General features: G+C 40.7%; 2 protein-coding genes across 8 annotated transcripts in view; both read left to right on the forward strand.

Moving 5' to 3' along the window:
• Positions 1–6,912, forward strand: part of LOC129189264 (unconventional myosin-IXb) — a 123,786-nt gene extending 116,874 nt beyond the window's left edge. For 4 of the 6 annotated variants that reach the window (XM_054790777.1, XM_054790776.1, XM_054790778.1 and 1 more), the window contains one exon: positions 4,084–6,912. In XM_054790777.1, coding sequence (XP_054646752.1) covers positions 4,084–4,625 — 542 coding nt within the window. In that variant the 3' untranslated portion in view covers positions 4,626–6,912. Of the gene's footprint in view, positions 1–400; positions 420–4,083 lie in introns of those variants that run through there. The other 2 variants (XM_054790781.1, XM_054790782.1) reach the window with 2 other exon arrangements.
• Positions 6,913–7,145: 233 nt separating this feature from the next.
• On the forward strand, positions 7,146–13,711 carry use1 (unconventional SNARE in the ER 1 homolog (S. cerevisiae)). Of its 2 annotated transcripts, XM_054790960.1 has the most exons (8): positions 7,147–7,287; positions 7,670–7,719; positions 8,638–8,716; positions 9,196–9,348; positions 11,132–11,147; positions 11,274–11,289; positions 11,365–11,527; positions 13,266–13,711. In XM_054790960.1, the coding sequence occupies exons 1-8, from the start codon at positions 7,189–7,191 to the stop codon at positions 13,446–13,448; spliced, it is 759 nt and encodes a 252-aa protein (XP_054646935.1). In that variant the 5' UTR covers positions 7,147–7,188; the 3' UTR covers positions 13,449–13,711. The 2 variants fall into 2 exon arrangements, with proteins under 2 accessions (XP_054646934.1, XP_054646935.1); XM_054790959.1 differs by having other exon boundaries at positions 7,146–7,287; positions 11,132–11,289.
• Positions 13,712–27,133: the final 13,422 nt, after the last annotated feature.

Consider the following 27,133-nt stretch of genomic DNA (forward strand, 5'->3'; position numbering starts at 1 on the left):
ACTGTACACTAGTATAGTGAATATACTCGTTTTAGTTGAGTATCCGTTACAGACAATGCATTTTTGCAGAGTACGAGCATGAAATGAGTACAGCTCGTCATTATCCGTAACCGTGATGAAGAAAGTTTTTTTTCTTTTTTTTCCGTCTGCTTGCTTGTAATTTGGCTGGTGATATAAAGTCAGTTGGAAAACTTGGCTCGTAGTGCTGAACGCGGTGCTTTTGAGAAAACTACAGTGAACAAGGCTGACCAACTATTCCCTGTTTGTCATCACTGGATGTTTGCATGACCCTAACCCTTTCCTCCAGAGAAATTGGGGTGTTCTAAAACGTTTGACCAGTAGTGTACATTTCAAGCATAACTTTCACTTTGACACAAATATTTTTTTGCTTTTGTGACAGCTCAAGTATCTAAACAGCTATACCAACGTAAACAACACAAAAAAAGGTGCTGTTTGACATCCAAATAACAATTTATTTGAAAATATAACACCGTGAACTGTGAAACATACAGTTTTCACATTTGGAACTGATCTATGTGTGCGCACGCGTGTGCACACGCATGTGCATGCGTTAAAATGTCCCTACAATGCGTAACATTCTGCTCGCTTACACTCCTCCACGCTCTCTCGCTTCCTCCTTCCTGTCGTGTGTGCTTTTTCCGCCCACATGATCTCTGCCGAGCTCTTACCAAATGCACCTCTGCTCCGTTTTTATGGCTTCCGATTGCTCTGAAGCCAAATGCATTAGTGGGGAGCTGCATCATCACCTCTTTTTGCCTCTTGCGCCAAAAAATGTAAAAGACGTATAACTACAGTACGTTGTTGGGATCGGGTGTTCTGGATTATAAAAGCATGTAAATACATCTTTGGTATTGAATGAGTAAATACTGTGGAAAAAAACAAATAAGTATTTATGTGCACAAGGCGGAAGAATACGTAGACGGAATGACACGCGGTCGCTAAAGCAACGAAGGATGGTGGGCGTGTCTCTCAAGCGTCGGGAAGACCCTTTTTTTTTTCATCCCAGGCAAGATCTCCATCTTACACTTTTCTTTGTGTCCTTTAAAACCTCCAAAGCAAATCTCTTCACGTTCAAATTTACAGATGGTTAAAAAAATCCAAATCCAAAATATAAAAATTGAATAGAAAATTACAAAAAAATAAATACATTTTTGTATATTTTAGTTTTTGTTGATACTCTCTACTGGAACCACATCACATTGGAGGGGAAAAACATTCTAAAGTTGTTTTAAATGTTTGTAGATTTGTGAACTTGTTGTATTTTTATGAGATGACCTAATTTTAGTTTGTTTTGCAAATTGGTAAAATGACCAAAATCACGTCGTAATATAAGAAAAAAGTCCAAATGTTGTAAGAATAGTCATTTTTAGAATATTTTGGTTGTAATATTTTGAGAATAAATACTTAACTTTAAATTGTAAATGTCAATTGTTTTCACGTTTGTGTGTTGTTGTTTTTTTTGTAATAATATTCTGAGAACAAAGATTTTTTGGACAGAATTTTTGTGAAGAATAAACGTTTTTAATGTACATATTTTATGAAATAAAGACCTAGAACATAATACACGTTCATACGCTGTAAAAATGATTTTAAAAGTTTTAAAAAGTCAGTGAAAGATGCACCGCAGTGTATCGAGGGAACACTGTAATGTAGGCAGAGTTATGAGAATCAAGTTATAATACAGTATTTTGAGAAATAGTTCCAAATCAAACAAAATAAATATTATTTTTAATACCTTTTTGAGGGAGTAAAGAAACTTTTCATTGGGAAATCTTTTCTATATACACTCAAAAATCTAAACAAATATAAGCCTTTTATTGTGGGCAGTCTAAGGCCCACCTGTGCACTAATCATGGTTTCTAATCAGCATGTTGATATGGCACACCTGTGAGGTGGGACGATGATCTCAGCAAAGGAGAAGTGCTCACTATCACACATTTAGACACATTTGTCAACAATATTTGAGAGAAATGCTGATATTGTGGATGTGGAAGAAGTTTTACATCTTTGAGTTCCTCTCATCAAAAATGGGAGCAAAAACAAAAGCATTGCATTTATATTTTTGTTGAGTGTACATATATTATGAGATAAAGACCTCATTTTAATATTTTCTTGAAAATTGATAAATTACCAAAATCAAGTGGTAATAGAAGAAAAAAGTCTAAATGTTATAAAATAAAGTTTTTATGTTTTAAAATATATAATTTATTTTGAGAATAAATACTGAGTTTTAAATAGTAAATGTCTTCATTCATCTGAAGACTTTACTCTCATGATATTACAACTGTTTTCTCCTAAAATTATGACTTTAGTCGTGGGATATTGCAACGTTTTTGATGACTTTTGTAGTTGTTTTTACTATGTTCATTGTGGCCCTAATATTCATTCATATCCAGTGGTGTGGAAAAGTGTTTGCCCGATTTCTTATTTTTTGCATGTTTGTCACACTTCAATGTTTCAGATCATCAAGCAAATGTAAATATTAGTCAATGACAACACAACTCAACACAAAATGCACTTTTTAAATGAAACTTTTTATTATTAAGGGAGAAAACAATCCAAAGCTACATGTCCCTGTGTGAAAAAGTGATGGCCCCCTAAAGCTAATAAGTGGTTGGCCCCCCTTAGCAGCAACAACTGCAATCAAGCGTTTGTGATAACTTGCAATGAGTCTCTTCCAGCGCTGGGGAGGAATTTTGCACAATTGTTGTCATTCAGCCACATTGGAGGCTTTTCCTTTTGAAGGTCATGCCACAGCATCTCAATAGGATTCAGGTCAGGACTTGGACTAGACCACTCCAAAGTCTTCATCCATTCAGAGGTGGACTTGCTGGTGTGTTTTGGATCATTGTCCTGCTGCAGAACCCAAGTTGCTTTCAGCTTGAGGTCACCAACATTCTCCTTCAGCACAATTCATGCTTCCATTTATCACAGCAAGTCTTCCAGGTCCTGAAGACCATCACACTACCACCAACATATTTTACTGTTGATATCATGTTCTTTTTCTGAAATGCGGCGTTACTTTTACACCAGATGTAATGGGACACACACCTTCCAAAAAGTTCAACTTTTGTCTCGTCAGACCACAGAGTATTTTCCCAAAGGTCTTGGGGATCATCAAGATGTTTTCTGGCAAAATGGAGACAAGCCTTAATGTTGTTTTTGTTCAGCAGTGGTTTTGGTCTTGGAACTCTGCCATGCAGGTCGTTTGTGTCCAGTGTCTTTCTTATGGTGGAGTCATGAACTCTGACCTTAACTGAGGCAAGTGAGGCCTGCAATTCTTTGGATGTTGTTGTGGGGTCTTTTGTGACCTCTGGGATGAGTCGTGGCTGCGCTTTTGGTTGGCCGGACACTCCTGGGAAGGTTCACCACTGTTCCATGTTTTGGCCATTTGTGGATAATGGCTCTCACTGTGGTTGGCTGGAGTCCCAAAGCTTTAGAAATGGCTTTAGAACCTTTTCCACACTAGTTGATCTCTGTTCATGTCAGTTAGTTATGTTATAAAGGGGGGGGGCAATCACTTTTCCACACAGGGCCATGTAGCTTTGGATTTTTGTCTCCCTTAATAACAAAAACTTTCATTTAAAAACTGCATTTTGTCTTGAGTTGTGTTGTCATTGACTAATATTCTTTGATGGTCTGAAATATTTAAGTGTGACAAATGTGCAAAAAAAAAGAGGAAGAAATCAAGAAGGGGGCAAACACTTTTCCACACCACTGTACGCTACATCAGGCACAGCGGTTTCGACTACATGAATCATTTTTTTGTTGTGTTTTTTTTCCCCCTGTCAGCTTTGGTGTCGTTGTGCTTTCTCCATCGTGAAATGATTTCATGTATTCATGTGTTCTCTGCAAAGCACAACGTCTCCTGACATTGTGCGTTATCTTCTGTATTGGGTGTGGTCAGGTGGTGCTGTGCATGGTTTGCCTTGGTTGAAATAATCCTGCATGCATGGATGGCTTGAAACGTGACGGCATGACCTCCTCCCTCTGCTCCTCGTCATGATGATTGTTTTTCAGGCTCGCTGGAAAACATTTTCATCCTCTTTCCTCCTCTTCAAGGTGGAGTTGGCCCTCAGCAGAGGCGATGCAAGTCAGTGTACACGCCCAAACCATCCAGCCTGGCGCAGCGACCGACATTCCCTGGCGGACGTGCGTGTCTCCAAGACACCCCTGCTGTCTCCTCCTCCTCCTCCATGTCCAGCTCCTCCTCTTCCATCTCCGACCTCTCCAGCGCCTCCTCCTGCAGGCGCCCGCCGCAGCGCCGCAACCCCGTCATCCCGGACACGGTTAAACTGCCCCCGGGGGTCCACAACTCGGGCCCGGCTCGGCCTTCCACCCCTCCCGAAAAGCGAGCTTTTCACTACTTGGTGAGGAGGCGGGAGCACCCCGGCCGGCGTAAAGACAGCACCCAGTCGCTCTACATCGACGGGCCCGAGTGCGAGCTGTTGACGCATTTCTCCTCCTGTTCTCCTTCTGCTTCCTCCTCGTCCTCGTCCATCTCCACGGCGGCGCCGTGTCCTCCATGTCGCCGCAAGGAGACGGCGAAGGAGCACAGACGCTTTTCTGACCCTGACATTCCTTACATGGACGACGACGTCTGAGCGGGATGGACATTTCAATCAAACTCATCAAGGAACTGGACAACATGTTGCCAAGCACCTTTTCTACCATTTTTTTTTTAACGATATTGCGGTTACAGTTCAGTCAAGAGAGCGTTTGTGTGTCACGTCGCCTCCTATTGGTGGATCAGCAGAATGTGTTTGCCCCAATTTATGCTAATTTAAGCTTCCAGTCGCACTTTGTCATTTCTTAGTTCTCCGAATGGAAAAAGTGAAGCCGACATGCTCACGGAAATACTAGCTTGTGCCTTAATTCATAGACAACTTTTTTTTATTGTTATGATGTTTGATGCTCACCTGGATGATGTATTTGTTGATGTTGGGGCGGCGGATTGTACTTTTTTGACCTGCTGGACAACAAACCACACCAAAATAGGAATTCATTGTCCTCGCGTAGCAACGGGAAATGCGAGCAGCACACGCCACTTTTTCCTTTCAAACACACACACGCAAACAAAAAAACCACACCGCGATGTCTTTTGACCGGACGTTTTCCAAGAAGGAACGTCTGCAAACGGTCCCACCATGAATGTTGTGATGCCAACGTTGTTTTAATACTAATGTTCCTCTCTTGACTGCTGTAGGATTGCATCTTTTGGACCAGGAAGTGTCGTGTGGAACAGAGAGTGTATGTTTGGGACTGAATGACGTCAAGTGGAATGCTTATTAAAAGTATTAATACAAAGCAGCATGCTTGGAACGTCCTTCAATTTCATGCCCCTAATAAATAAGAAATTGCAACCCCGCCAAAAAAAGCAAAGCAAATATTCAGCCTAGCATAACATGAACAAATGTGCTCGAGTTCTGATAAAACTGCTGCTATAGCACCACCCATGTTCATTTTATTGGCGGCGACGCACCATGTTTCAACCTCGTCTCAGTGTGTTTACCCGTGCCTGTATGAGCAATTAGGAACCCACAGAAGAAAATAGCCGGCCACATATAGAGCTACAACAGTCCTTTTTGGCTAAGGGTAAGCCCACCCATTGTGTTCTGCGTCGTGATTGGCTGTAGACCATTGTCAATCATTCTCTGTGCTGTTTCCTGTTGTGGGCAATAGCCGCTTGCAAACCAGCTAACTGTGAGCTGCTTGCAAACCACCAATAAACAATAGAAGAAGCTAAGCTGCTAAATGAGTCTTCGGTTCAAGGAGTAGGACGAGGGGGAGCAATATGTTTGAACAAGAATACAAAAATGCTACAGCTGAATGGCGCCAGACGATCAGAGGAGTGAAATACGCGTGAGTCACGTAATTTGCTGTGTCCAACCTAGTAGATTGATAATTAAAATTCAAACAAAATGTGAACTTTGAGTGTGTTTCAACAAGAGTGAAAAGCGAATAAAGGGTATGGTGAGGGCTTTTATAGCCTTAAAACATTTGGGAACCTGTCAGCTGCGATAAGCGAGGCAACACTGTATCATGTGACTGATGGACACTGTAGTATTTCAGAAGTGAGATGAGGTTTATTGGATGAACACAATATATGCATCAGTGCAGACATTTTGTTGATGCGAATACCTCTAGCTACCTAGCACTGGTTAATTGGAACACAAAATGGCTTTTGTGAGCTCAGTAAGACTTGAATTTTACAGATGGATGCATCTAATCGAAGGTATTTAAATGATCCCTGACATGATTCATCAACTTTGTTTAAATATGTTCTATATTGTTTGTAAATATGTTGTGCATTGTTCGATTTTTGAAAGGGAACAGTAAATTAGCACATTTATAGTTCATGGCGCCACCCATGACGAGCTAGCTCTCACAGTCCAGCCTCATTTCCAGAAGTGACGCCATCAGAGTGCTATCGCTCAGGTAAACAAACATGGCGGTGTACAAGACAAGGGGTGTTTACAGTGATTATAGCCAGGCAATGCAAGGCTACATTATATACACTTGTATACGACGTACAATACGTGCAATGCCACATTCAAAATATCTGCATAAGTGTTATTCATTTTAAACTATGTTAATGACAGAACACGCTTTATAATTAATGTAGTCAATTGTTTTTTTTCACAATAATAGATACAATGAATGTGGAAAGTATTCACAATGCTTCACTTGTCCACATTTTGCTATGACACAGCCGTATTCCACAATGGAAAAAGTCATTTTTCTCCTCAAAATATGAACTGCTTGGCAAAGGCTGTGAATGTACACGTAATTTCTTTGTTTTTTTACATGTAATTTCTTAATTTTTATTTTTAACAAATGTGCAAACATTAAATAGTATTGTTCGTGTTGTCATTACGGGGTGTTGACTGTAGAATCTTGAGGAGAAAAATGAATTTATTCAATGTTTTAATAAGGTTGTCACATAATAACATATGGAAAAAATAAAGCGGTATGAATACTTTATGCATTACAACAGTCTTATAAAATGCCCTTTCTTCAAGTTTATCGATATTATATCACTAATTGATAATATATTGTAATGTGACATCGCACACGTGCTTGTTTTTGTTTATTAAATCCTGCCCACGTTGATGAGACCGGCTTACTCTGACGTCATAACACCGCGACGCCCTGTCCTGTTTGAACATGGCGTCCAGATTGGAGATCAATTTTGTCAGGTTATTGTCTCGCTGTGAATCTATAGCTTCGGATAAACGCAGTGAGACGGAATGGAGGCTGGAGAAGGTAAAATAACACCACGAGGGGCACATATGAAAAAAAATATATTTATGTGTTTAGTTCAGTTGCAATCAGCCAAAATTAGCATGAGCGTTGTTAGCTTTGCGGTGGTTAGCCACGTCGTCACTGAAGCTGTCATGGGATTTTATCATCCTGTTATCTTTGGTGTTATTGCACAGTAAATGTTTTTTTAATGAGCTCATGCGCGCCTCCGTTATGTAAAATGTACGTAAATAGATTTCTTGTTGCAAGAATGACTTCGTTTTCTTTCAGCTGTCAGTAGCATTGGAAATTCAATGGAAATAAAACTCAACTGTACATTTACGAATAGGTTAGTTGCTAGGTTGTGGAAACCTTTCGTTAAAAGTAATAGTTGTCGTTTCTCTAGTATGTTGGTGCCTTGGAGGAGATGTTGGTGGCTCTGAGGAAAAGCGTAAGGTAATTTAAATGTATACATATTTACATGCACTGTGGTGCCCGCAAATGGTTGCAGCGGTGCTAGTTTTGCATTAAACACTCATACCCAAGGACTCTAAATGGAGAGGCCTGTGTGGTCAACCGCATGTGAATGAAACAGAGCGTAGTACGTACGCCATGGAGCAGAAAGTCCGCCATGATGGTAAGCAAGGCAGATGGGCGGGGCTAGCCGTACAAAAATGCATTCACTAATTGTGATCTGAGTGTAAAATAAAGTTACATCAAGTGCTTACACTTGGATGGAATGGATAAGTATGTATATAAATGTATAAAAGTCAATTATACTGCAGAAATATGACCTACATGTAGATAATAAAGATAAGAGACACTTTTTCCTTCTTTATTTGACTTTTTTCTTCCTTACAGTGTTACCAACGCTCAACAGTTCACATGCAAAATAATAATACTTATACGGATAATTAACTGGAAAAATTTACACAATGCAACATTTATTTCAGTAATGGCATTGTTAATCCATTCCATAGACCATAGCCTCGCTCATATTCATCACTGACTTGTCGTGAATTCAATGAATCACCCACAGGAACAAAGTAGCTTTAAGCCATGTTGTGTGGGAGTCCCACACAGTATACACTTTGTGAGCCTTGTCCACTGTCCGCTTTATTTACAACAACGAGTGTTATAAATCTCCAACATTTTTATGACACATGACAAATGTGTTCACAATGCAGTGTTTCCTAACTCTGCTCACCATCATGGCGGCTAAACCTGCGCAGGGCATACTATGGAAATGGATGCAGAGTTGACAGCCCTATCCATTTAGAGTCCATGCTCATAACTTCCCCTCCCCTCAAAGAACAGCCTGTATTTTTAAGTACTTACTGTCGTTTTGTCAATACGTGTTTGTGTTCACTCCAGCAAACCCACACCAGAAGTGCTGACGGAATACACAAGAAAGGTGGACTTTCTCAAAGGCCTTTTGGAAGCAGAGAAGCTGGTCAGTGGCACCGTTGGACCAACACACGGTGGATCCACCGCCTAGTCGCCAATCAGCCTTGGCTGCTCGTCATATCTTCATAGTCAGAATTTTATTTGTGGGAGCACTTGACCATGCATGTGTTTTCTGAAAGGAATATTTCCTTTGTTAGAGCATAGAAAACCTGTTTACGACGACCTTCGAAATACGCTTTTTAGTATGATTAGAGCCCTCTAGACATGAAATAAACCCCTGTTGTCACCTTTACACTCCTATTATCCGGTATAGTAGACAATAAGTGAGATGCATCTTCTGCATGCCTTATATTTGTATTTTACTTCATTTAGGTTGAAAAAAAGTAAAATTTGCTTAAATGTGCATATTTTTTGACTAATAATTGGAAGAGCATTAATAGTGAATATATTTTGGACAAACTGTGAGGGGTTACTGTGTTTGTGTATTTGTGTTGCTGAAAGTGCACATTTCATGGCTCTTCACAGTCGTCACCGACAGAAAAGTCTCTCGCCAACCAATTCCTGGCTCCGGGGCGAACGCCAACCATAGCCAACGAGAGGATGCCCGCCACGAAAACCGTCCACATGCAGACCAAGGCCCGATGTACCGGGGAGATGAGGAACGAGCTGCTCGGCTCGGTAAGCACACAGGAAAATGTCCGTTTGGACGATGCGCACTCACTTGCCACAATGTTAGGTGCTGGAAGCGTGTCGGGGGTGTGTGGATGGAGGTTCCACAGGCCAGCAAAGTTAGCCAGTCACCTGAAACACAACCATCCTTTTCAGTTTTCCCAACTGGGGAAAAAAAAAAATACCGCTGGAGCTGCAGCAGAGCCTTCGTCCCAACAGCCAAAACACATACTGATGCGTTTGGTTGGCAAGGTAAATATAAGAAAAATGGCGCGTGCTCACAGACAGTGTTGGTCGCTACATTGCAAAAGAGATGCATTCAATACCGTTGAAAAGCCAACATTTCGGAAAATGTTAAATATTTGACAGGCAGTACGAATTGCCTGGAAGAACGTGCATGTCACAAGCAGCAATTCCAGAACTGTATAACCGAGTGAAAGAAGACGTGTTGAAGGACATCAACGCTAATGTGGCTCACACAGGTACACTGTACTTGAGTACCGTCTTGTGGTTCAAATGTGAATTACACCTCTTATGACAATAATGAAAAAATGGTCTAAAAATGTTGTCGATAGTGTCGATTATCGATGATAATTTGTCGCACAATTACTGACCAGCGAAATGTGTTATCGTCCCAGGCGTATGTATACATCAGTCTTATGTCATTTTATATGTTGGCAGTAGAGATGCACCATATCTTTTTTTCAAACCGAAACCGATAACTTTCTGCTTCTCAAGACAAATAAGCAATAACTTTTTTCGATCTACTTTTTAAAATGTAGATGTAAGTGTAGTTTGTGCACACCTGGAGGTAAGAAGGACTGGAACAAATTAGGTTTGGACCAAGTGTACCTGTTGATTTGTTGTAAACAAATATGACATTACTAGCACATCACCACTATCAGGAGAACCACAGTAAAGAGGGGGAGGAACCACCTGCTGTGGCTCAGAAAAGTGCACTGTGTTCAGGCACCCGCTCCGATCATACGGTGTGCCGCCACGGGGGCCCTTTTGCACTTTTTAAACGCCACGGTGACGGCACTTCAGGTGGCTGATAACGTTTTTTGTGTGCTTGGTGTTTTATTTTCCCCCTCATCACGGAGCATTTGGTACAAGGTCCTCCCTCTTAAAGTCAATGTTTGTTTACAGGTGAGCTCGGGGTCGTCACGACAGGCCCTTAACGTCACAGGCGGGAGAAAAAAGGAGCGCTTGATTTGCTAACCTGTACAGTATGGGTAATCTGGCCTCACTGGGGTGTTTTTTTTGTTGTTGTAATTATCGGTTATCAGAGCTATTTTTATTGTTGTTAGAGTGATCGGCATGATAATTATCGGTCCAAGAGTTATGGTGCACCCCTAGTTAACAGTCTCAAACTTGACTCCTTTTCTCTCCAACATTCTCTTTTATTTAATACAGTAGCTGTAATAATAATACTTTTTATTATTAAAAACAAAAAAATAATAATCAGCCTTTCCAAATAAAATATGAATATTATCAATAAGGTCAGCTGCACTTATTGAGAGTACTAAACTTCGAACTACTTAAGAAACACAAGTGAAAGACACACAAAAATCATACAAATGGAAGTAAAATGTAACCAAACAAATGAAATCAAAGCAGTTGAGGGCTGAATATTGATTATTGTTACAGGAATGATCATTTTTGCCGCCACATCTCTCGTGTCGGGTGTAATGTGAGCAGGTGTACCTAATGAAGTGGCCAGCGAGTGTGCCTTTGCGATAAAAGTGGCTAACTTTGTGTGAATTGATGTTCAATGTTTGTGTCCTTGCAGGGCTCGGCCAGCAAAGGTAAGAGTGGAATGGAAAGTGTTTCTTGTGTGCTGCTTTATCAAAGCATTCTTCAGGTAGAAATGCTCCCAAGTGATTTCATCTCGGACGTGTTTCCCTCTTGTCCCCTCGTCCGTGCACAAACAGATTTGCGCCACAGAAGGTAAAAATGCACCCCAGCTAAGTAACACATGGTCGTTTCATTCCAATAAATGTCCTTTGCTTTGGTCTTGTCCAGAGGTCTGCCGCTGGATGAGCGCCAGTCGGCGGCCGAGCTGGACGCCATCCTGCAGCACCAGCACAACCTGCAGGAGAAGATCGCGGAGGACATGCTCAACCTGGCCAGGAACCTGAAGAACAACACTCTGGCGGCACAGAGCATCATCAAACAGGACAACCAGGTGCTTGTTTGCGTTGTCACATGACCACACGGTCACAGCGGCGTGTGGGCCACCATCGAACCGCCCGACTCCGCTGCGGTAGCGGCTTTTGTCCACTAGTGGGCGGTAGACACCAATATTGCATCTGGGCGGACAAAAAGAGCCCATGGTGCCTTTTTCTTACTGAATGATGCGCTCATTTCTCCTCTTAATTACATTTTTATAGATGGCCACATGCACACACACCATCCATGATTTATTGCAAAACCTCACCGAAAAAAACACAATTTGCAGCAACAGAACTCCGATTTTGGTTTCCCTGCCCCAGCCTCACTCTAGCACAGCTTTTCTAAACTTATATCAATAAATCAAGCTGTTGAATGCAAATATATGCCGAAATGAAGCATTTCCAACTACGAAAATGGCTAAATGACGTAAAATACAAATATAAGGCATTCTTTCATAACAGGGTGTCCACACTGTTCCCAGCGAGGACCACGTGGTGACAAATGAAAGGATGCAACTTTGCCACTTTGATGTTATGTAAAGCAGCACGTTGAGATATGCTAAGAAAACTGCCTTTCAGCTTTGTAATATCAGTGAAATGCTACCAAAAATGACTTTTCCCCTAATAATACGAGTTTATTCTTGTAAAATTGCGACTATTGTTCTTCACTCGATGATGACTTGTTTCTTAATATTTTAACTGAACAGCTGTGATTTTACAGCAATAGTTTGTGCGTTTCTGCCGGGGGTTCCTGGGGGTTCACTACTTCATTTCAGCTTCCCTCTTCTACATTTTCCTCTCCTAATTATAACTTTTTGAAAAAGTAATGTATTTTTCTTTATTTCAACATTGTTACTAAAATGATATTTTGTATTATTATTTATTGTAAAATTGCAACTTTTTTTCTCATTAGAAAACAGTTTTCTCTATTTTACTTTAAAATTTCTGCTGTTATGCATTTCTGCTGTTGATGTTTTTCTATTTTCCAAATATCTCAACTTTCTTCTTGTATATTTTCTTCTCCTAATATTTTCACTTCATTGCCATGTTTTCCCCCAAACTAAGTTTTCAAAAATTCCAATTTTATTCATTGTTTTTGACTTTAAAAGATCAAACAATAAACCCCTTTCTTTAATATTTCAACGTCATGCTGCTAAAATGACAAATGTCCTACTATTTTATTCTTGTAATATTAATTATGGCTTTTTTCTTTGCTAGATCACAACTCTTTTCTTAAATTCATGTTTTAACTTTCCCATTTTTGCTGCGGGCTGATAAAATCAGAGTCACGAGGCCGCACTTTGGACACCCCTGATTCATAAGATGCATTCAAAGGTGATGTGACGATGTGCAGTACTGTACGCTGGTCACTAGGTGTCAGTAATGTTACGTTGATGAGACAATAGCCACCACAGGACGCACTGTGCTGAACAGGAAGTAAAAAAGATCCTGTTACTAATGTGTGTGAGTCTATGTTATGTTGTAGTAATAATATTTTAGAAGATTTAACGTGGTATTGTAACTTAGTATCATTTGGAGCTGGAGAGGGAGAGCACACCCTTTAAAGCTCCCTTAGCGTTGCATATTTTGGGTGTGTTTATGTTCATTTGCCATGAACTCCCATGCAACTTTCAACATTGTTAGAATGAAGGCATGAATGAGGTGGAATAATGAGAGCTTGGTAGGTGACGCCTTGCGCATGTAAGATGTTCATATGTATGTCTATACACCACACCCCCTCCCTCCGTGCAGACGCTGAGCCAGTCCATGCGTCAGGCGGATCTGAACTTTGAGAAGCTGAAGACGGAGTCGGAGCGCCTGGAGCAGCACGCCAAGAAGTCCGTGAACTGGCTGCTGTGGCTCATGCTCATCCTTGTCTCCTTCACCTTCATCAGCATGATCCTCTTCATCAGACTCTTCCCCAGGCTCAGATGATGCTGGAGACGTAAAGACTTCAAGTGGGCGTGCGTGTGTGTGTGTGTGTGTGTGTGTGTGTGTGTGTGTGTGTGTGATAGAGGTCAGGAATAGCATTAGATGGAAAAAGTGGACTGGTGACTCGTGCACGCAGACAGTGAAAGCACACCCGATACACCTTTGATGGACGGAACATTACCCCTGATAACTCATATATCCATCATCATGATCAGGTCCGCTTCCACCAGCACTTATTTTTCTGTTTGTGTTTTTCTCCCTCGTGCCAGGAAACAACTTTCATTCATTAAACAGATCATAAATACGCTCAAATGAAGTCTTTCCATTTAAATAAGCTCACAAATGTTGCAGTTACGGAGATAAACGCTCAGTTGTGTCAAAGAAGTAGATCTCCGCCAATCGCCACAGTTCCCCCCCCCAGATTGCACCATTGCACACCTAGCATAATAAAGTCTTTGTATAAGTGTCTACCTCTGAAAATGTTCGTATAATGTTATCATGCTAACACACAGCATGATCGCGGTAAGTTCATATTCATGAAAATCGCTAAGAATGCTAGTGTGCTCATTTGTTAGCATGCCAACACCTAGCATAATAGTTCCAACCTATGAAAATGGCTAAAAATGCTAACATGCTCATGTTAGCATGCTAACACCTGCTCATGCTAAGTGCTCATAAAAGTGTCTACCCATGAAAACGGCAAAAGGTTCTACTATGCTAATATTAGCATGCTAGCAATGCTAACACCTAGCATGATAGTGGTGTTTATAAATGTGTCTATCCATGAAAATAGCAATAATTGCTAGTATGCTAACATTAGCATGCTAGCAATGCTCAAATGCTAACACCTACCATGATAGCGCAATGTACAAGGAAGGCTAAATGTCCCGAAAAAGTACTCAGAACATTTTTTTTGTAGAGTTGTATGCACAAATGCTGAAAATGGGCCTACCCCGCAATGGTAAAGAAACCTTTAAAAAATTCCTGGCTCCAGACGGTGATCTGGCTCACCTCCAAAATGTAATCAGTTCTTCCATATCCCATTTCTGAGCATTCTGACAATTTCATCCAAATCCATTCAAAACCATTCAAGTTATATTGAACACAAACAGATAAACGCCGGCAGAAACATAACTTTCATACACTGCGCTTTGTCAGCGGAGGTAAAACAAACAAAAAAACGGATAAAAAAGGCAGCTAATTAATGCATGTAATGGGACACACCTACTGTATTCTGCCTAGAAGGCCCGCTATGAAAACACCTCCAAAGAACTCCAAGGTTTTCTGGTTTTCTGTCCATGCTGTGAGCATGTACAGGTACAGTACATTCATGGTAACATGTAATACTTTAGCTGCCTCTTTTTTTAGCTGTTTTTATATCTTTGAAATGCACAGAATGATGGGCAAAATTCCCCCAAAAAAGTACCATTTTCCTTTTGCACTATTCATTATTGTAGTTATTATTGGAAGTACAGAAGTGTACATTGTTGGGCAAATTACTCTCAAAAAGTCATTATTTGTAGTTGCTAGTTACTTTACAAAAAAGTAATTGAATGAGTAATGCATTACTCCTTCATAAAAGTCATTAGTTACAATGGAAAGTTGTGACTGCATTACTTAAAAAAAGAAAGTTTCACATATATTAACTCATTCAATCGCCTCCATTTTTCAAAAGACAACCCCTTCAGTAGCGGCTATTTTAGCCAATTTTGACTGATCTTCCAAGGCACACAGAATATTGTGTTGTATGGTTATATAAACATGGAACCTACCAAAAGAAACATTACACTCTTGTCTTTCGTCAGGAAAAAAAGTTTGTTTCTATCTTTTTCTGTTCTTTAGTAATCAGCAGTAGAACATAGGTAAGTTTCAGGAAAATAGCAGTTCCCAAATAAAATAGGGATTAAAACAACTTTTTGTTAAAAGATACATTTCAAGCATAACTTCCACTTTGACACAAAGATTTTTTGCTTTTGTCAAATATCCAAACAAGTATATCACAACATAAACAACATAAAAAGGCTTGTTTTACATCAAAATAACAATTTATGTACAAATATAACACCATGAACTATTTACAATGGTCACATTTGGAAACTAAACTGTGTGTCTGCGCGCATGTGTTAAAATGTCCCTACAATGCGTAACCTTCTGCACGCTACACTCCTCCACGCTCTCCCACTTCCTCCTTGCTGTCGAGTGTGTTTTTACATGCAAAAGAGCCAAGCTCTTATCAAATGCACTTCTGCCACCTCGTGGACGTTTTGCGGCTTAAAACCTCTCCAACAGTGACATCTTTTAGTGTGCACTTGCATCATCACCTCTTTCTGCCTCTCGTGCAAAAAATACGTCTTTGGGATCGGGTGTTGCGGTTTGTAAAAATGTATCAGTAGTCGTTGGTATTGAATGAGTTCAATGTGAGTAGCGATGTAGCCTAGCAGGGGTGGAGAGGGAGGTTTGATGGGATTAGAGTTCCTCACATCAAACACACAGTGGACATGTTGTCACACTTTGAACTCCACACACCGCTCCAGCTCGCCATCGTTGCATCCACTTCCCTTGCGTGGCCTCGTGATGTGATGTTCGCCAACGAGTCGAGTCTTTTGAACAGCTCCCTTTGAGTGACTCATGACAAGCGATTCCCAGTTGCAACGGCTCATCCCTCACCACTTTGTGTTTCCACTTTTGCTAGGTTTCAAAAATGTATTCATGAATAAATCATGCTGTTTTGTGGTTAAATAAGGCTTATTAGTCAAAACATTTGCATATTTTGGCAAATTGTATGTATTTTTTTGCATAAATTAGGCATTTTCAAGCATAAAAATGACCAAATGAAGTAAAATACAAATCTAAGGCATTCAAGACACGTTCAAAGGCATTGTGATATGTAGTCTTAGACACTGGTCACCAGGTGTCAGTAATGTTACTGTAATGTTGGGTGAGACACACAAGCACCAAACTTGATGGGCGGAAGAACAGGCTTTTACTGCAGCTTTGAAAGATCTCACAACAGGCACAATAATCCCGACGTCACTTCCTGTCTGTCACCAGAACACACTTAGAACAATGCACATGAGCACAAGGCTTACTTATGTCTTTGTTATTGGGTAATAGGAGTGTAAAGGTGACTATAGGGGTTATTTCATGTCTAGAGGGCTTTAATAAAGTCAAAAAGCATATTTAGAAGGCCCCTAACTATGAAAATATTCCATTTATGAATACGGAATCCTACTTTGTGGAAATCCACTTATCACAGTCAGGTCAGGAACCAGTTACCCGCCATAAATGAGGGATTACTGTGTATTCAGTTCTCGCATCTGCAAGTTGGTTGTCATTGTTCACAGAAGACTCGACTCATCCGGCCACCAGATATCAGCTGTTGGGTATGCAGATGTGGATGCCACGATAACACAAGAAACGTATCATGTAAATACGAGTCACACCACATTGACCCGAATATGTGACAGCCATTCTGTGCCAAGACCTGTTTTTGGAATCTATATTTGATATTCGTGAAATAAAAAGTGTTTGTCATATTTCTTACCTGCTGAATTCTTCCTTGATCAGTATGATGTTGAAATTAGCATCATAACTCCCCCACTCTTTCTCTAAACGGGTCCCCGCGTTGCGGCTCCATCTCTTCAGCTCACTTGTGTGTGAGTGACAGGAAGAAAAGCTCTGACTGGCTCGGTGAAGGTCATGCCACAGCATCTCAATAGGATTCAGGTCAGGACTTGGACTAGACCACTCCAAAGTCTTCATCCATTCAGAGGTGGACTTGCTGGTGTGTTTTGGATCATTGTCCTGCTGCAGAACCCAAGTTGCTTTCAGCTTGAGGTCACCAACATTCTCCTTCAGCACAATTCATGCTTCCATTTATCACAGCAAGTCTTCCAGGTCCTGAAGACCATCACACTACCACCACCATGTTTTACTGTTGCTATCATGTTCTTTTTCTGAAATGCGGCGTTACTTTTACGCCAGATGTAATGGGACACACACCTTCCAAAGAGTTCAACTTTTGAGTATTTTCCCAAAGGTCTTGGGGATCATCAGGATGTCTTCTGGCAAAATTGAGACAAACCTTGATGTTGTTTTTGTTCAGCAGTGGTTTTGGTCTTGGAACTCTGCCATGCAGGCCGTTTGTGTCCAGTGTCTTTCTTATGGTGGAGTCATGAACACTGACCTTAGGCAATGACCTTTTCCACACAGGGACATGTAGCTTTGGATTGTTTTTCCCTTAATTAAACGTTTCATTTAAAAAGTGCACGTTGTGTTGAGTTGTGTTGTCATTGACTAATATTTACATTTGTTTGATGATCTGAAACATATTTTGTGTGACAAACATGCAAAAAAAACAGAAATTGGGAAGGCGGCAAACCCTTTTTCCACCACTGTACTGTATGTACTGTACATGCGCATCTGATGGCGTGGATCTCCTTTGTCACCAAATGTGGTCACCAAAGGTCCTAGCAAGGACAGACGTTCCATTCACAAGCAGAGCGAGTCTATTGTTTGCTGCTAATCACTGTGCTTTACTTGTAGGATCCAGTGACTTCCTGTGTGGCCATCTTGGTGGGCGGGGTCCCGGGCTAATGACAGACGATAACCCCGGAGACCTCGGCCACTCGTAACCTAAATTAACCCCACCACTCATTTGGAAGTGATGTGAGGCTTGCGGTACGGCTAAATAAAGCGGGTGAGCCGCAAGCATGCGTGTGCTTTGTTTCCCGTAGGAACGCGTGAAAGAAGCCGCGCGTTGTTGCAGGCAAAGCGCGTTGGAGAAGCTTCTAGAAGGTGAGCATTCCTTACTCTCTTGTTCAGTCGCTGTCATCAGCCTGTGTGGCTTCACTGAAGCTTGCCCGGGCACGCAGCAAGCTTTGCCCCCAGCCCTTCTTCCTACTCCCCCCCCCCCCCCCCCCCCCCCCCCCCTCCTGGCCTACCTCACGCTTGGCTGGGCCAAGACTTGGACCTCTCACCGTGTATTTTAAGATCCTGGGTTTTTGTTTTTTTTAACCACCCGCTTGTAGCCAAGCTACACAGGCCCATAAGAGGTGGTATCACCACAGAGGATCGTCATTTAACATTTGGATCGCTCCAACACGCCTCTTATTTTGGCTGCACAGTCAGGGATGCCCCGGCACCTCCTCTTCTATCCAGCACATCTATTTATTTATCCACAGCGTCATGACTAACGACGACTCACGGAGCTTTGGCATCTGAACTTTTCCAAACCTTTAAGATGGAAGCTATAGCCAATGGTAGGACTTTTAAATGACCTTTCTGAAGCTATAGCTATATGCTATTTACAGGTCATGATGGTAATCATCGGGACCACATCACAAGGTGTTGATACAAAGCAGAGTGGGGGTTTGCTTACAGAGCAGTGCACGCCGGTGTGACGGAGAGGGACAGAAAAGCAAGCTTTCTGTGACAGAAAAGTCAGCCTGTGAACCTCGAGTCATCATGTTCCTGTGAGTCAGTGAAGCGCAAGTCTTTGCCGAGCACTTGTCTTGAGTCTTGTCGATGAAACTTGAGTCTTCGCTGCCCACCTGTGAGTCAGTAAAACTTGACTGTCAAGTACAAGTGAGTCGGTAAACCTCGACTCTTCAAGTATTCACGAGTTGGTGAAACTTGAATCTTCATTGGGCACCAATGAGCCAGTGAAACTGAGGACTTCATCAAGTCCCCATGAGTCAGTTAAACTCGAGTCTTCACAGACCACCCGTGAATCAGTGAAACTGGAATCTCTGTCAAGTACAAGTGAGTCGGTAAACCTTGACTCCTTGTCAAGTACCCGTGAGCCGGTGAAACTGCAGTCTTCGTCGAGAACCTGTGGGCGTGTGAAACTTCAGTCTTCACCAACCACCCATGAATCAGTGAAACACGACTCTTTGTCTAGTACAAGTGAGTCAGTAAACCTTGACTCATAGTCAAGTTCCTGTAAGTCAGTGAAACTCGAGTCTTCACTGACCACCTGCGAGTCAGTGAAACTTGACTCTTTCTCAAGTACAAATCATTCAGTAAACCTTTCTGTCAAGTACTCGTGAGTCGGTGAAACTCGAGTCTTCGTCGAGCACAAACGAGCCAGTGAAACAGAGGTCTTTGTCAAGTACCCATGAGTCAGTGAAACTCGAGGCTTCACCGACCACCTGTGAGTCAGTGAAACTCCAGTCTTCGCTGACCACCTGTGAGTCAGTGAAACTTGACTCTTTGTCAAGTACAAATAAGTCAGTAAACCTTTCTGTCAAGTACTCGTAAGTCGGTGAAACCCGAGTGTTCGTCGAGCACAAACGAGCCAGTGAAACAGAGGTCTTTGTCAAGTACCCATGAGTCAGTGAAACTTGAGGCTTCACCGACCATCTGTGAGTCAGTGAAACTTGACTCTTTGTCAAGTACAAATAAGTCAGTAAACCTTTCTGTTAGGTACTCGTGAGTCGGTGAAACTTGAGTCTTCATCGAGCACAAATGAGCCAGTGAAACAGAGGTCTTTGTCAAGTTCCTGTGAATCATTGAGACTCGAATCTTTGCTGAGTATCCGTGAGTCAGCGAAACACGAGTCTTCGACAAGTTATTATTTTGTTAATTGATGGTTTTGTGGGGGGGGGGGTTCCAACTAAACTACGTAAAAGTGATGTTGAATGTTCAGTTGTCCATTCATTTGTCATTTGCATCATTTTCTGCACGTAAAACTGTAATTATTGTCTAAAAATTATTGTCTAAAATGTGTTTTGTGTTAACATTTTTAAGTGTCGAACAGATTCATTGGATTTACGTTATTTTCTATGGGAAAAGTTGTTTTGGTTAAAGTCTGTTTTGGTTTGAGTCTGACCTTCTGGAACGGATGAGTGATGTTAACCAAGGCACCACTGTACATACTGTACTTGCAGTATGTACTGATATATGATATTCAATGTTTTATACTTCATATTGTAAATCGTTTATTCGTCTTTCCTTAAAAACTTTGTCAAATTCAATTCCGGTTTTTGAGTTGGTCGTCCAGCATGCAGTCACGCTGCTAGTGTGTTAGTTTTCATGTAATAAGTTAGATCCGTGGACACTGCAAAGAGCGTAGGGACACATTGTTAAGCACGAGGGAGCCATCCAAGAAAGTCGCCAGTCAGTCTTTTTCATTTACTTTTTGGCTTCAGCTTCACTCAGGATTTTTATTCCTCCCCATCTCCTGTATTTCACTGACAGAGCAAGGCTAGTAAAGGGACTTTTTTGCGCCCTTTCACATTAAAGTTTGACATGCTAGCTAGCTAAAATAAAAAAGAAATGCAGGTAACCAATCAACGATTCACTTGCTCAGCCCGCAATTTTCACTGACTCCCAAGTGCGCAACGAAGACTCAAGTTTCATTGACTCCCCGGTGATCAACGAAGACTCGAGTTTCACTGACCCACGGGTACTTAAGAAAGACCTCAGTTTCACCGGCTCATTGGTGCTCGATGAAGATGTGAGTTTCACCGACTCACGTGCACATGACAGTACTTATTTGTACTTGACAAAGAGTCAAATTCACTAACTCGCAGGCGGTCAGCGAAGACTCGAGTTTCACTGACTTGACTATGAGTCAAGGTTTACTGACTCATTTGTACTTGAAAAAGAGTCGAGTTTCACTGATTCACGGGTGCTTGGTGAAGGCTCAAGTTTCACACACCCACCGCAGTTTCACTGGCTCATTGGTGCTCGATGAAGACTTGAGTTTCACTGACTCACAGGAACTTGTAGAGAACTCACGGTTCACTGACGCAAAGTCAAATTTCACTGACTCACAGGTGCTCAGCAAAGACTCGAGTTTCACTGACGCACAGGAACTTGACGAGAAGTCACGGTTCACACACTCACTGTTACTTGACTCATGGGTACTTGACAAAGAGTCAAGTTTCAGTGACTCACAGGTGGTCAGCGAAGACTTACTGACTCACGGGTACTTGACAAAGACCTCAGTTTCACCGGCTCAAGGATGCTTAAAGAAGACTCAAGTTTCACCGATTCACAGGTACTTGACAAAGAGTCGAGGTTGACTAACTTGCTCGTACTTGACAAAGACTTGGGTTTCACTGATTCACGAGTGCAACTTGTTGTGCCCGTGTGAGTTTCTGTGTACCCGATTCTGGAGTACCCGATTCACTTGAGTGAGAGATTCATAAGGAGTGGAGCCAGCAAAAGGCAAGGAGTTTCCCATCACCAACGGGGAAAGCTTCTGCGAGTTATGTGGGTGGACATAAAAGCAATCAATCACGGACTAAAGGACCGTAATCACACACTGACATATTTTTGTGTGGATTTACAGCAAGTACTGCATCGTAGTACCACATGCTATACTACATATACATGCTTTACTGCGCTGCTTTGTATGTCGTGGTGTCATCAGGCAATGAAGATCATCTTCCTCGCTTTCCATCGCTCATCGCCACAGGTGCTGTTTCTGTTTTCCTTTCACCGTTACGCTTTCCATCGCCAGAGGCCGGCCTCCTTGTGTGTGCTTCTGTATGTGTGCATGTGTGTGTCTTACCCCCCCCAATGAGGGTCGAGTCCAGATGTGTGTCGGCATCTCTCTGCCTGCTGTCTCCATTGTGACATCCCACACGGAACACAAACCCAGCCGTGTGTGTTTGTTTGTGTTTGTATGCACGCAGGTTCACTGCATCCTGAACACCTCAGCCATAAGTCAGTCCCTGTGCCCCCCCCCCCAAAAAGCCACACCTCGCTCATGGCGTGTTGTCAGCCTGGTATTAACACACACCAACAACTTGTCAAGCACTGCAGCGCCAAAAGTCCCCCGAGGGACCCGAGTGGCCGTGTTGTGGGTCGCATGGAGCTCAGGCAGCACTGCTGGGGGGTTTCATTTTCTACTCTTTTGCCCCTTCACCTTCTACTCAATGGGGATCTCCTATGGGGGGCCGCGGAGGGGTCCGCTTCCAGGCTTTACGGCTTCGTGCTGGGAAAACAAGCCCATGTTTGCTTCCACTTGGCCGAGAAAAGAAAATAAACAGCGTAGTTGGAAAAGAGTAAGCGTAGAAATAATACATTCAATTATTAAAGTCAGTATATATAAACTGGGGATGTCCGATAATATCGACCCACTGATGTTATCGGCCCGATATTGGCATAAAAATGTAATAACGGTATCGGGATTTTTCCCCATAATGAAAGCCGATAACAAACATAATGCTGTACGTAGGCCTATGGGCTCCCGTATTGTTCGGCGCGCAAATGGCCCCATCAAACACCCGTGGGGGGCTAGTAGGAAGCTCGCCCGCTCCTTCCATTCCATGCAGCCATTTTTATGCCACTTATCCTCACTCGTACGAATGTTACAATTCCCGGAAGTAAGCCATCAGGGGACGTCTGTGAAAATGCTGCTTTTCCATATGATATCGGGTGTATTTTCATTGGTATCCATGTTTGTTTGGTTCTTCCTCTTCAGTGTCGTGTGGGATTTATACTGACTGTTGGACCACCTCGAGTCATACGACCTCTTCGAATGTTAAGTCCAACTTGAAGCCTTTCAAACTCATGGATGGGAGCTTGAGGACAAGATCAAAGGTATGTTGGATGTCAATTCACTTGAACTTTAATATCCATTTGCAGATGAAATTTCATTCAAAAGTGATGGTGCGCAATATGTTCATTTTGGCCCGGAATGACGAGCACATGCAATTTGTGGTGCTGCTGCACTGAGAGTGCGAGGCATACAGGAAAATTAGGACACTTGATTTTCTTCCCTGCACTTTTTGACGATCAAAAAAATGTAAACGGCTACTCTGTTGACTTTTAAAACAAATGTATTCCTTAGATGTTGTTTACAGCCAAGTTGACAAGCTAATTGCAGACAACACATATGTTCATACCACCATGCGTCTTACACATAGCGGTATCGGCTGATATCAGTATCGGAAATTGAACGGAAATTGTTATCGGCCATCCCTAATATAAACACATGCAACAAAATGTAGAAAGAAAAAATACAATACAGGGAATTGAAACAAAAACAATGAAAAATAAAAACAAATGGTATTAAAAAAACTCAAATAATTTTGTCAGTAAGCTAAATAAAAATGAGTCTAATTTTGTAAAAATTTGTACAATTAAAATAATGGCATTACAAAAAAGTGAAAAAAATGAAAGATGATATCACTACACCTAAAACAAACTGAAAAAAAATAAAACATAAGTGAAATTTCATACAAACAAAAGTGGAAAATTGTACGGAAAAAGTTATAACCACCTAAAACAAAGACAATAAAAAAAATACATCCAAATGGCAAAAAATAAAAAAATAAATTAGTAAGCTAAATAAAAATGAGTCAAATTTAGTAAAAATTTGTACAAAAATATAATGGCCTCACAAAGAAGTGGAAAGTTAGATCATGTTACTGTGCCTAAAAAATAAAACATGGAAATAAGATTTCGTACAAAAAAGTGGAAAAATGTTTGGGAAAAGTTATAAACAACTGAAACAAAAACAATAAAAAAAAGAAACATACAAATAGCAAAAACAATAACAGTAAGATAAATAAAAAGTCCAATTTAGTGCAAATTTGTACAAATAAAATAATTAAAAAAATGAAAGTTAGTAATATTACTACAGCTAAAACAATAAAATGAAGAAAAATAGAACATGTAAAGAAGAGTTTGTATAAAAAAGTGGAAAAACTTCTAACCACAAAGTTTTAACCACCTAAAAAAAACCTCTGAAAAATAAATACAAATAGCAACAACAAAAAATAGTAAGCTAAATAAAAATGAGTACAAGTTAGTACAAATAAAATAATGGCATCACAAAAAAGTGAAAAAATAGAACATTTAAAGAAGATTTTATACAAAAACAGTGGAAAAACTCACAGCTAAAGCGAAAACAATGAAAACATTGTTTTCTTATTGGCCCGTGGCATATTCTAAAACAACAACAACAAAACTCAGCACAAATGGGTAAAACAAATCAGACATTTTACAAGAATAAAGCTGACATGATGAGGGGAAAACATACATGAACTAAATTCAAAATAAAATTAATTGAAATTCAAGTTGAAATATAAAAGGGAAAAATAGTTTTTAGGTGAGTTTCATATGACAAAAAAGCAAAACAAAAAATAGCGTTGCAATTTTTGGAGAATAAAGTCATAATTTGAATAAAGTAGGAATATGATGATGAAAAAAACATGTCATTAAAATAAATTAATTGTCCTGAAAATAAAATTAATAAAAATTCAAGTTAAATATTAAAGGAAAAATATGTTATTTTCTGAAGACGTCATATGATGAGAAATGAAATCAAACAAAAAAATAAAGTTGCCACTTTTGGAAAATGAGGTCACAGAAAAGAATCATATTATGACAACAAAGTCCAAATATTATGAGAGTCAAGTCATAACAGTATGAGATAAAGAACATGAAATATTTGGAAAATAAAAAAAAAAAGAAACAGAAACAAAAAAACAAAAAAAACAGTATAATTTTAGGAGGGAAGGTTGACACCAATAATGGGGCTTTTTCACTTTTATGACAAAGCTGTGATGCACTTCTCTCTTTTTCCACAGCGGGCCACATACCCAAATATCAAAGAATGCGAGGGGGCGTGGCGGGCACTGTGGTATTTTTATATACATTTTTTTATTTCATAAAAAGACTTCAAAAAAGAATTGACATATATTTAAAGCCAAAGCTTGACTATGTACTCTAGATGCTTCTGCAACGTTCTCCTGCAGGTGTGTGACCCCTTTGGAAACATTGGTGTGCGTGTGCGTGCGTGCATGTGCGTGCGTGCGTGCGTGCGTGCGTGCGTGCGTGCGTGCGTGCGTGCGTGCGTGTGCGTGCCTGCGTGCCTGCGTGCCTGCGTGCCTGCGTGCGTGCGTGCGTGCGTGCGTGCGCGTGTCCTTGCCTCCTGAGCTGTTATTTGTAAGGGTGTTTGGGACCAAGGTTTCCTTCAAGGGGAGCTTCAGCGTCATTGGTGGGATGTTTTGTCCGCTGAGAAGGAATGTGGAGGCCGACCAGATGGTGGGTGGCTCATAACAAGTATTTTGGCCGAAAAAAAAAACAAGAAAGAGTTTTCTCCTTAAGGTTGCTCGCGGCGTGTGACGTGTGAGGAATCCCAACGTCTTATCTTGTTATTTTGTGAAAAGCACTGCAGTCACGCTGCTTGTTTGCTCGTCACTCCCGTCTTTGTACGCTGAAATGGTTTTTCATTCACTGACTGGGGGCCTGCAAAGGAAAGATGATTCAAAGCAGCAGTGGTGGAAATGTTACTTGTGATAAAGCTGAGAGGCAAACATTCACTCTCGTGCTTATTATCATTGCTTATTATCTTTATTTTGTTTTGTTTTTGCACTTTTGTCAGGCCAAACAAGTCCCAAAACAACCAATCATGTTGTGTGGTTGAATATGGCCTATTATTAGTAAAACAAATTTAAAAAGCGCATATTTGAGCACATGTGACCTATTTTTGGCCTAAATTCAGCACAAAATGTCTAAATGACATAAAATACAAATAGAAGGCATACAGAAGACTCATTCAAAGGCAAGTTGTGATGATATGTAGTACTGCCCACTGGTCACCAGGTGTCAGTAATATTACTGTAATGTTGGGTGAGACACACAAGCACCAGACTTGATGGCTTTCATTGCAGGTGTGAGTGATTTCACAACGGACACACTAACACTAACACAAACACTGGCTACTGTTGCTGCCGTAACTCACGCCAACGTCACTTCCTGTCTGCACCACAAGAACACGTTTACAGCAACACACAGAAGTCCTATTTATGTCTTATTTGTCTTATTATGTCTACTATTTTGGGTAATAGGAGTGCAATGGTGACTACTGTAGGGGTGTTATTTCATGTCGAGAGGACTCTAATCATGTTAAAATGTATTGTATTGTATATGTAATGTATTTGGAAGGCGCTAAACTGGTTTTCATTGCTCTCACTACCAAAATATTCCATTTATAAAGAAGTACCCGTAATTCTACTTTGTGAAAATTCACTTATCACGGTTGGCTCTGGAACCAATTAACCACGGTAAAGGAGGGATTACATTATGGTCAAAATTGAAGCTTAATAATAAGAAAACCAACAAAACCAAAATAGAATGATGTGTGTTGTTAGCGACACCCAGGATGGGTGGTGATAAACCACTGTTTATTTCCTCTGTAGACATCAACGCAATGCAGTACAATACTGTACAGTACAATACAATACAATGCAGTACAATACAATACATTACAATACATTACATTACAATACAGTACAGTGCAGTACAGTACAATACATTACATTATATTACAATACAGTACAGTACAATACAGTACATTACAATACAGTACAGTACATTACATTACAATACATTACAATACATTACATTACATTACATTACATTACAATACAGTACAGTGCAGTACAGTACAATACATTACATTATATTACAATACAGTACAGTACAATACAGTACATTACAATACAGTACAGTACATTACATTACAATACATTACAATACATTACATTACATTACATTACATTACATTACAATACAGTACAGTGCAGTACAGTACAATACATTACATTATATTACAATACAGTACAGTACAATACAGTACATTACAATACAGTACAGTACATTACATTACAATACATTACAATACATTACATTACATTACATTACATTACATTACAGTACAGTGC

Source organism: Dunckerocampus dactyliophorus, chromosome 10, assembly GCF_027744805.1.
Source record: "Dunckerocampus dactyliophorus isolate RoL2022-P2 chromosome 10, RoL_Ddac_1.1, whole genome shotgun sequence".
Taxonomy (NCBI): domain Eukaryota; kingdom Metazoa; phylum Chordata; class Actinopteri; order Syngnathiformes; family Syngnathidae; genus Dunckerocampus; species Dunckerocampus dactyliophorus.

Bases quoted from the DNA above. Each gene is read 5' to 3' on its own strand.
- use1 (XM_054790959.1), top strand. From the start codon at position 7,189: ATGGCGTCCAGATTGGAGATCAATTTTGTCAGGTTATTGTCTCGCTGT. The intron at 7,720-8,637 runs GTAATTTAAATG...TGTTCACTCCAG, and splicing joins GCTCTGAGGAAAAGCGTAAG to CAAACCCACACCAGAAGTGC. The intron at 11,290-11,364 runs GTAAAAATGCAC...GGTCTTGTCCAG, and splicing joins ACAGATTTGCGCCACAGAAG to AGGTCTGCCGCTGGATGAGC.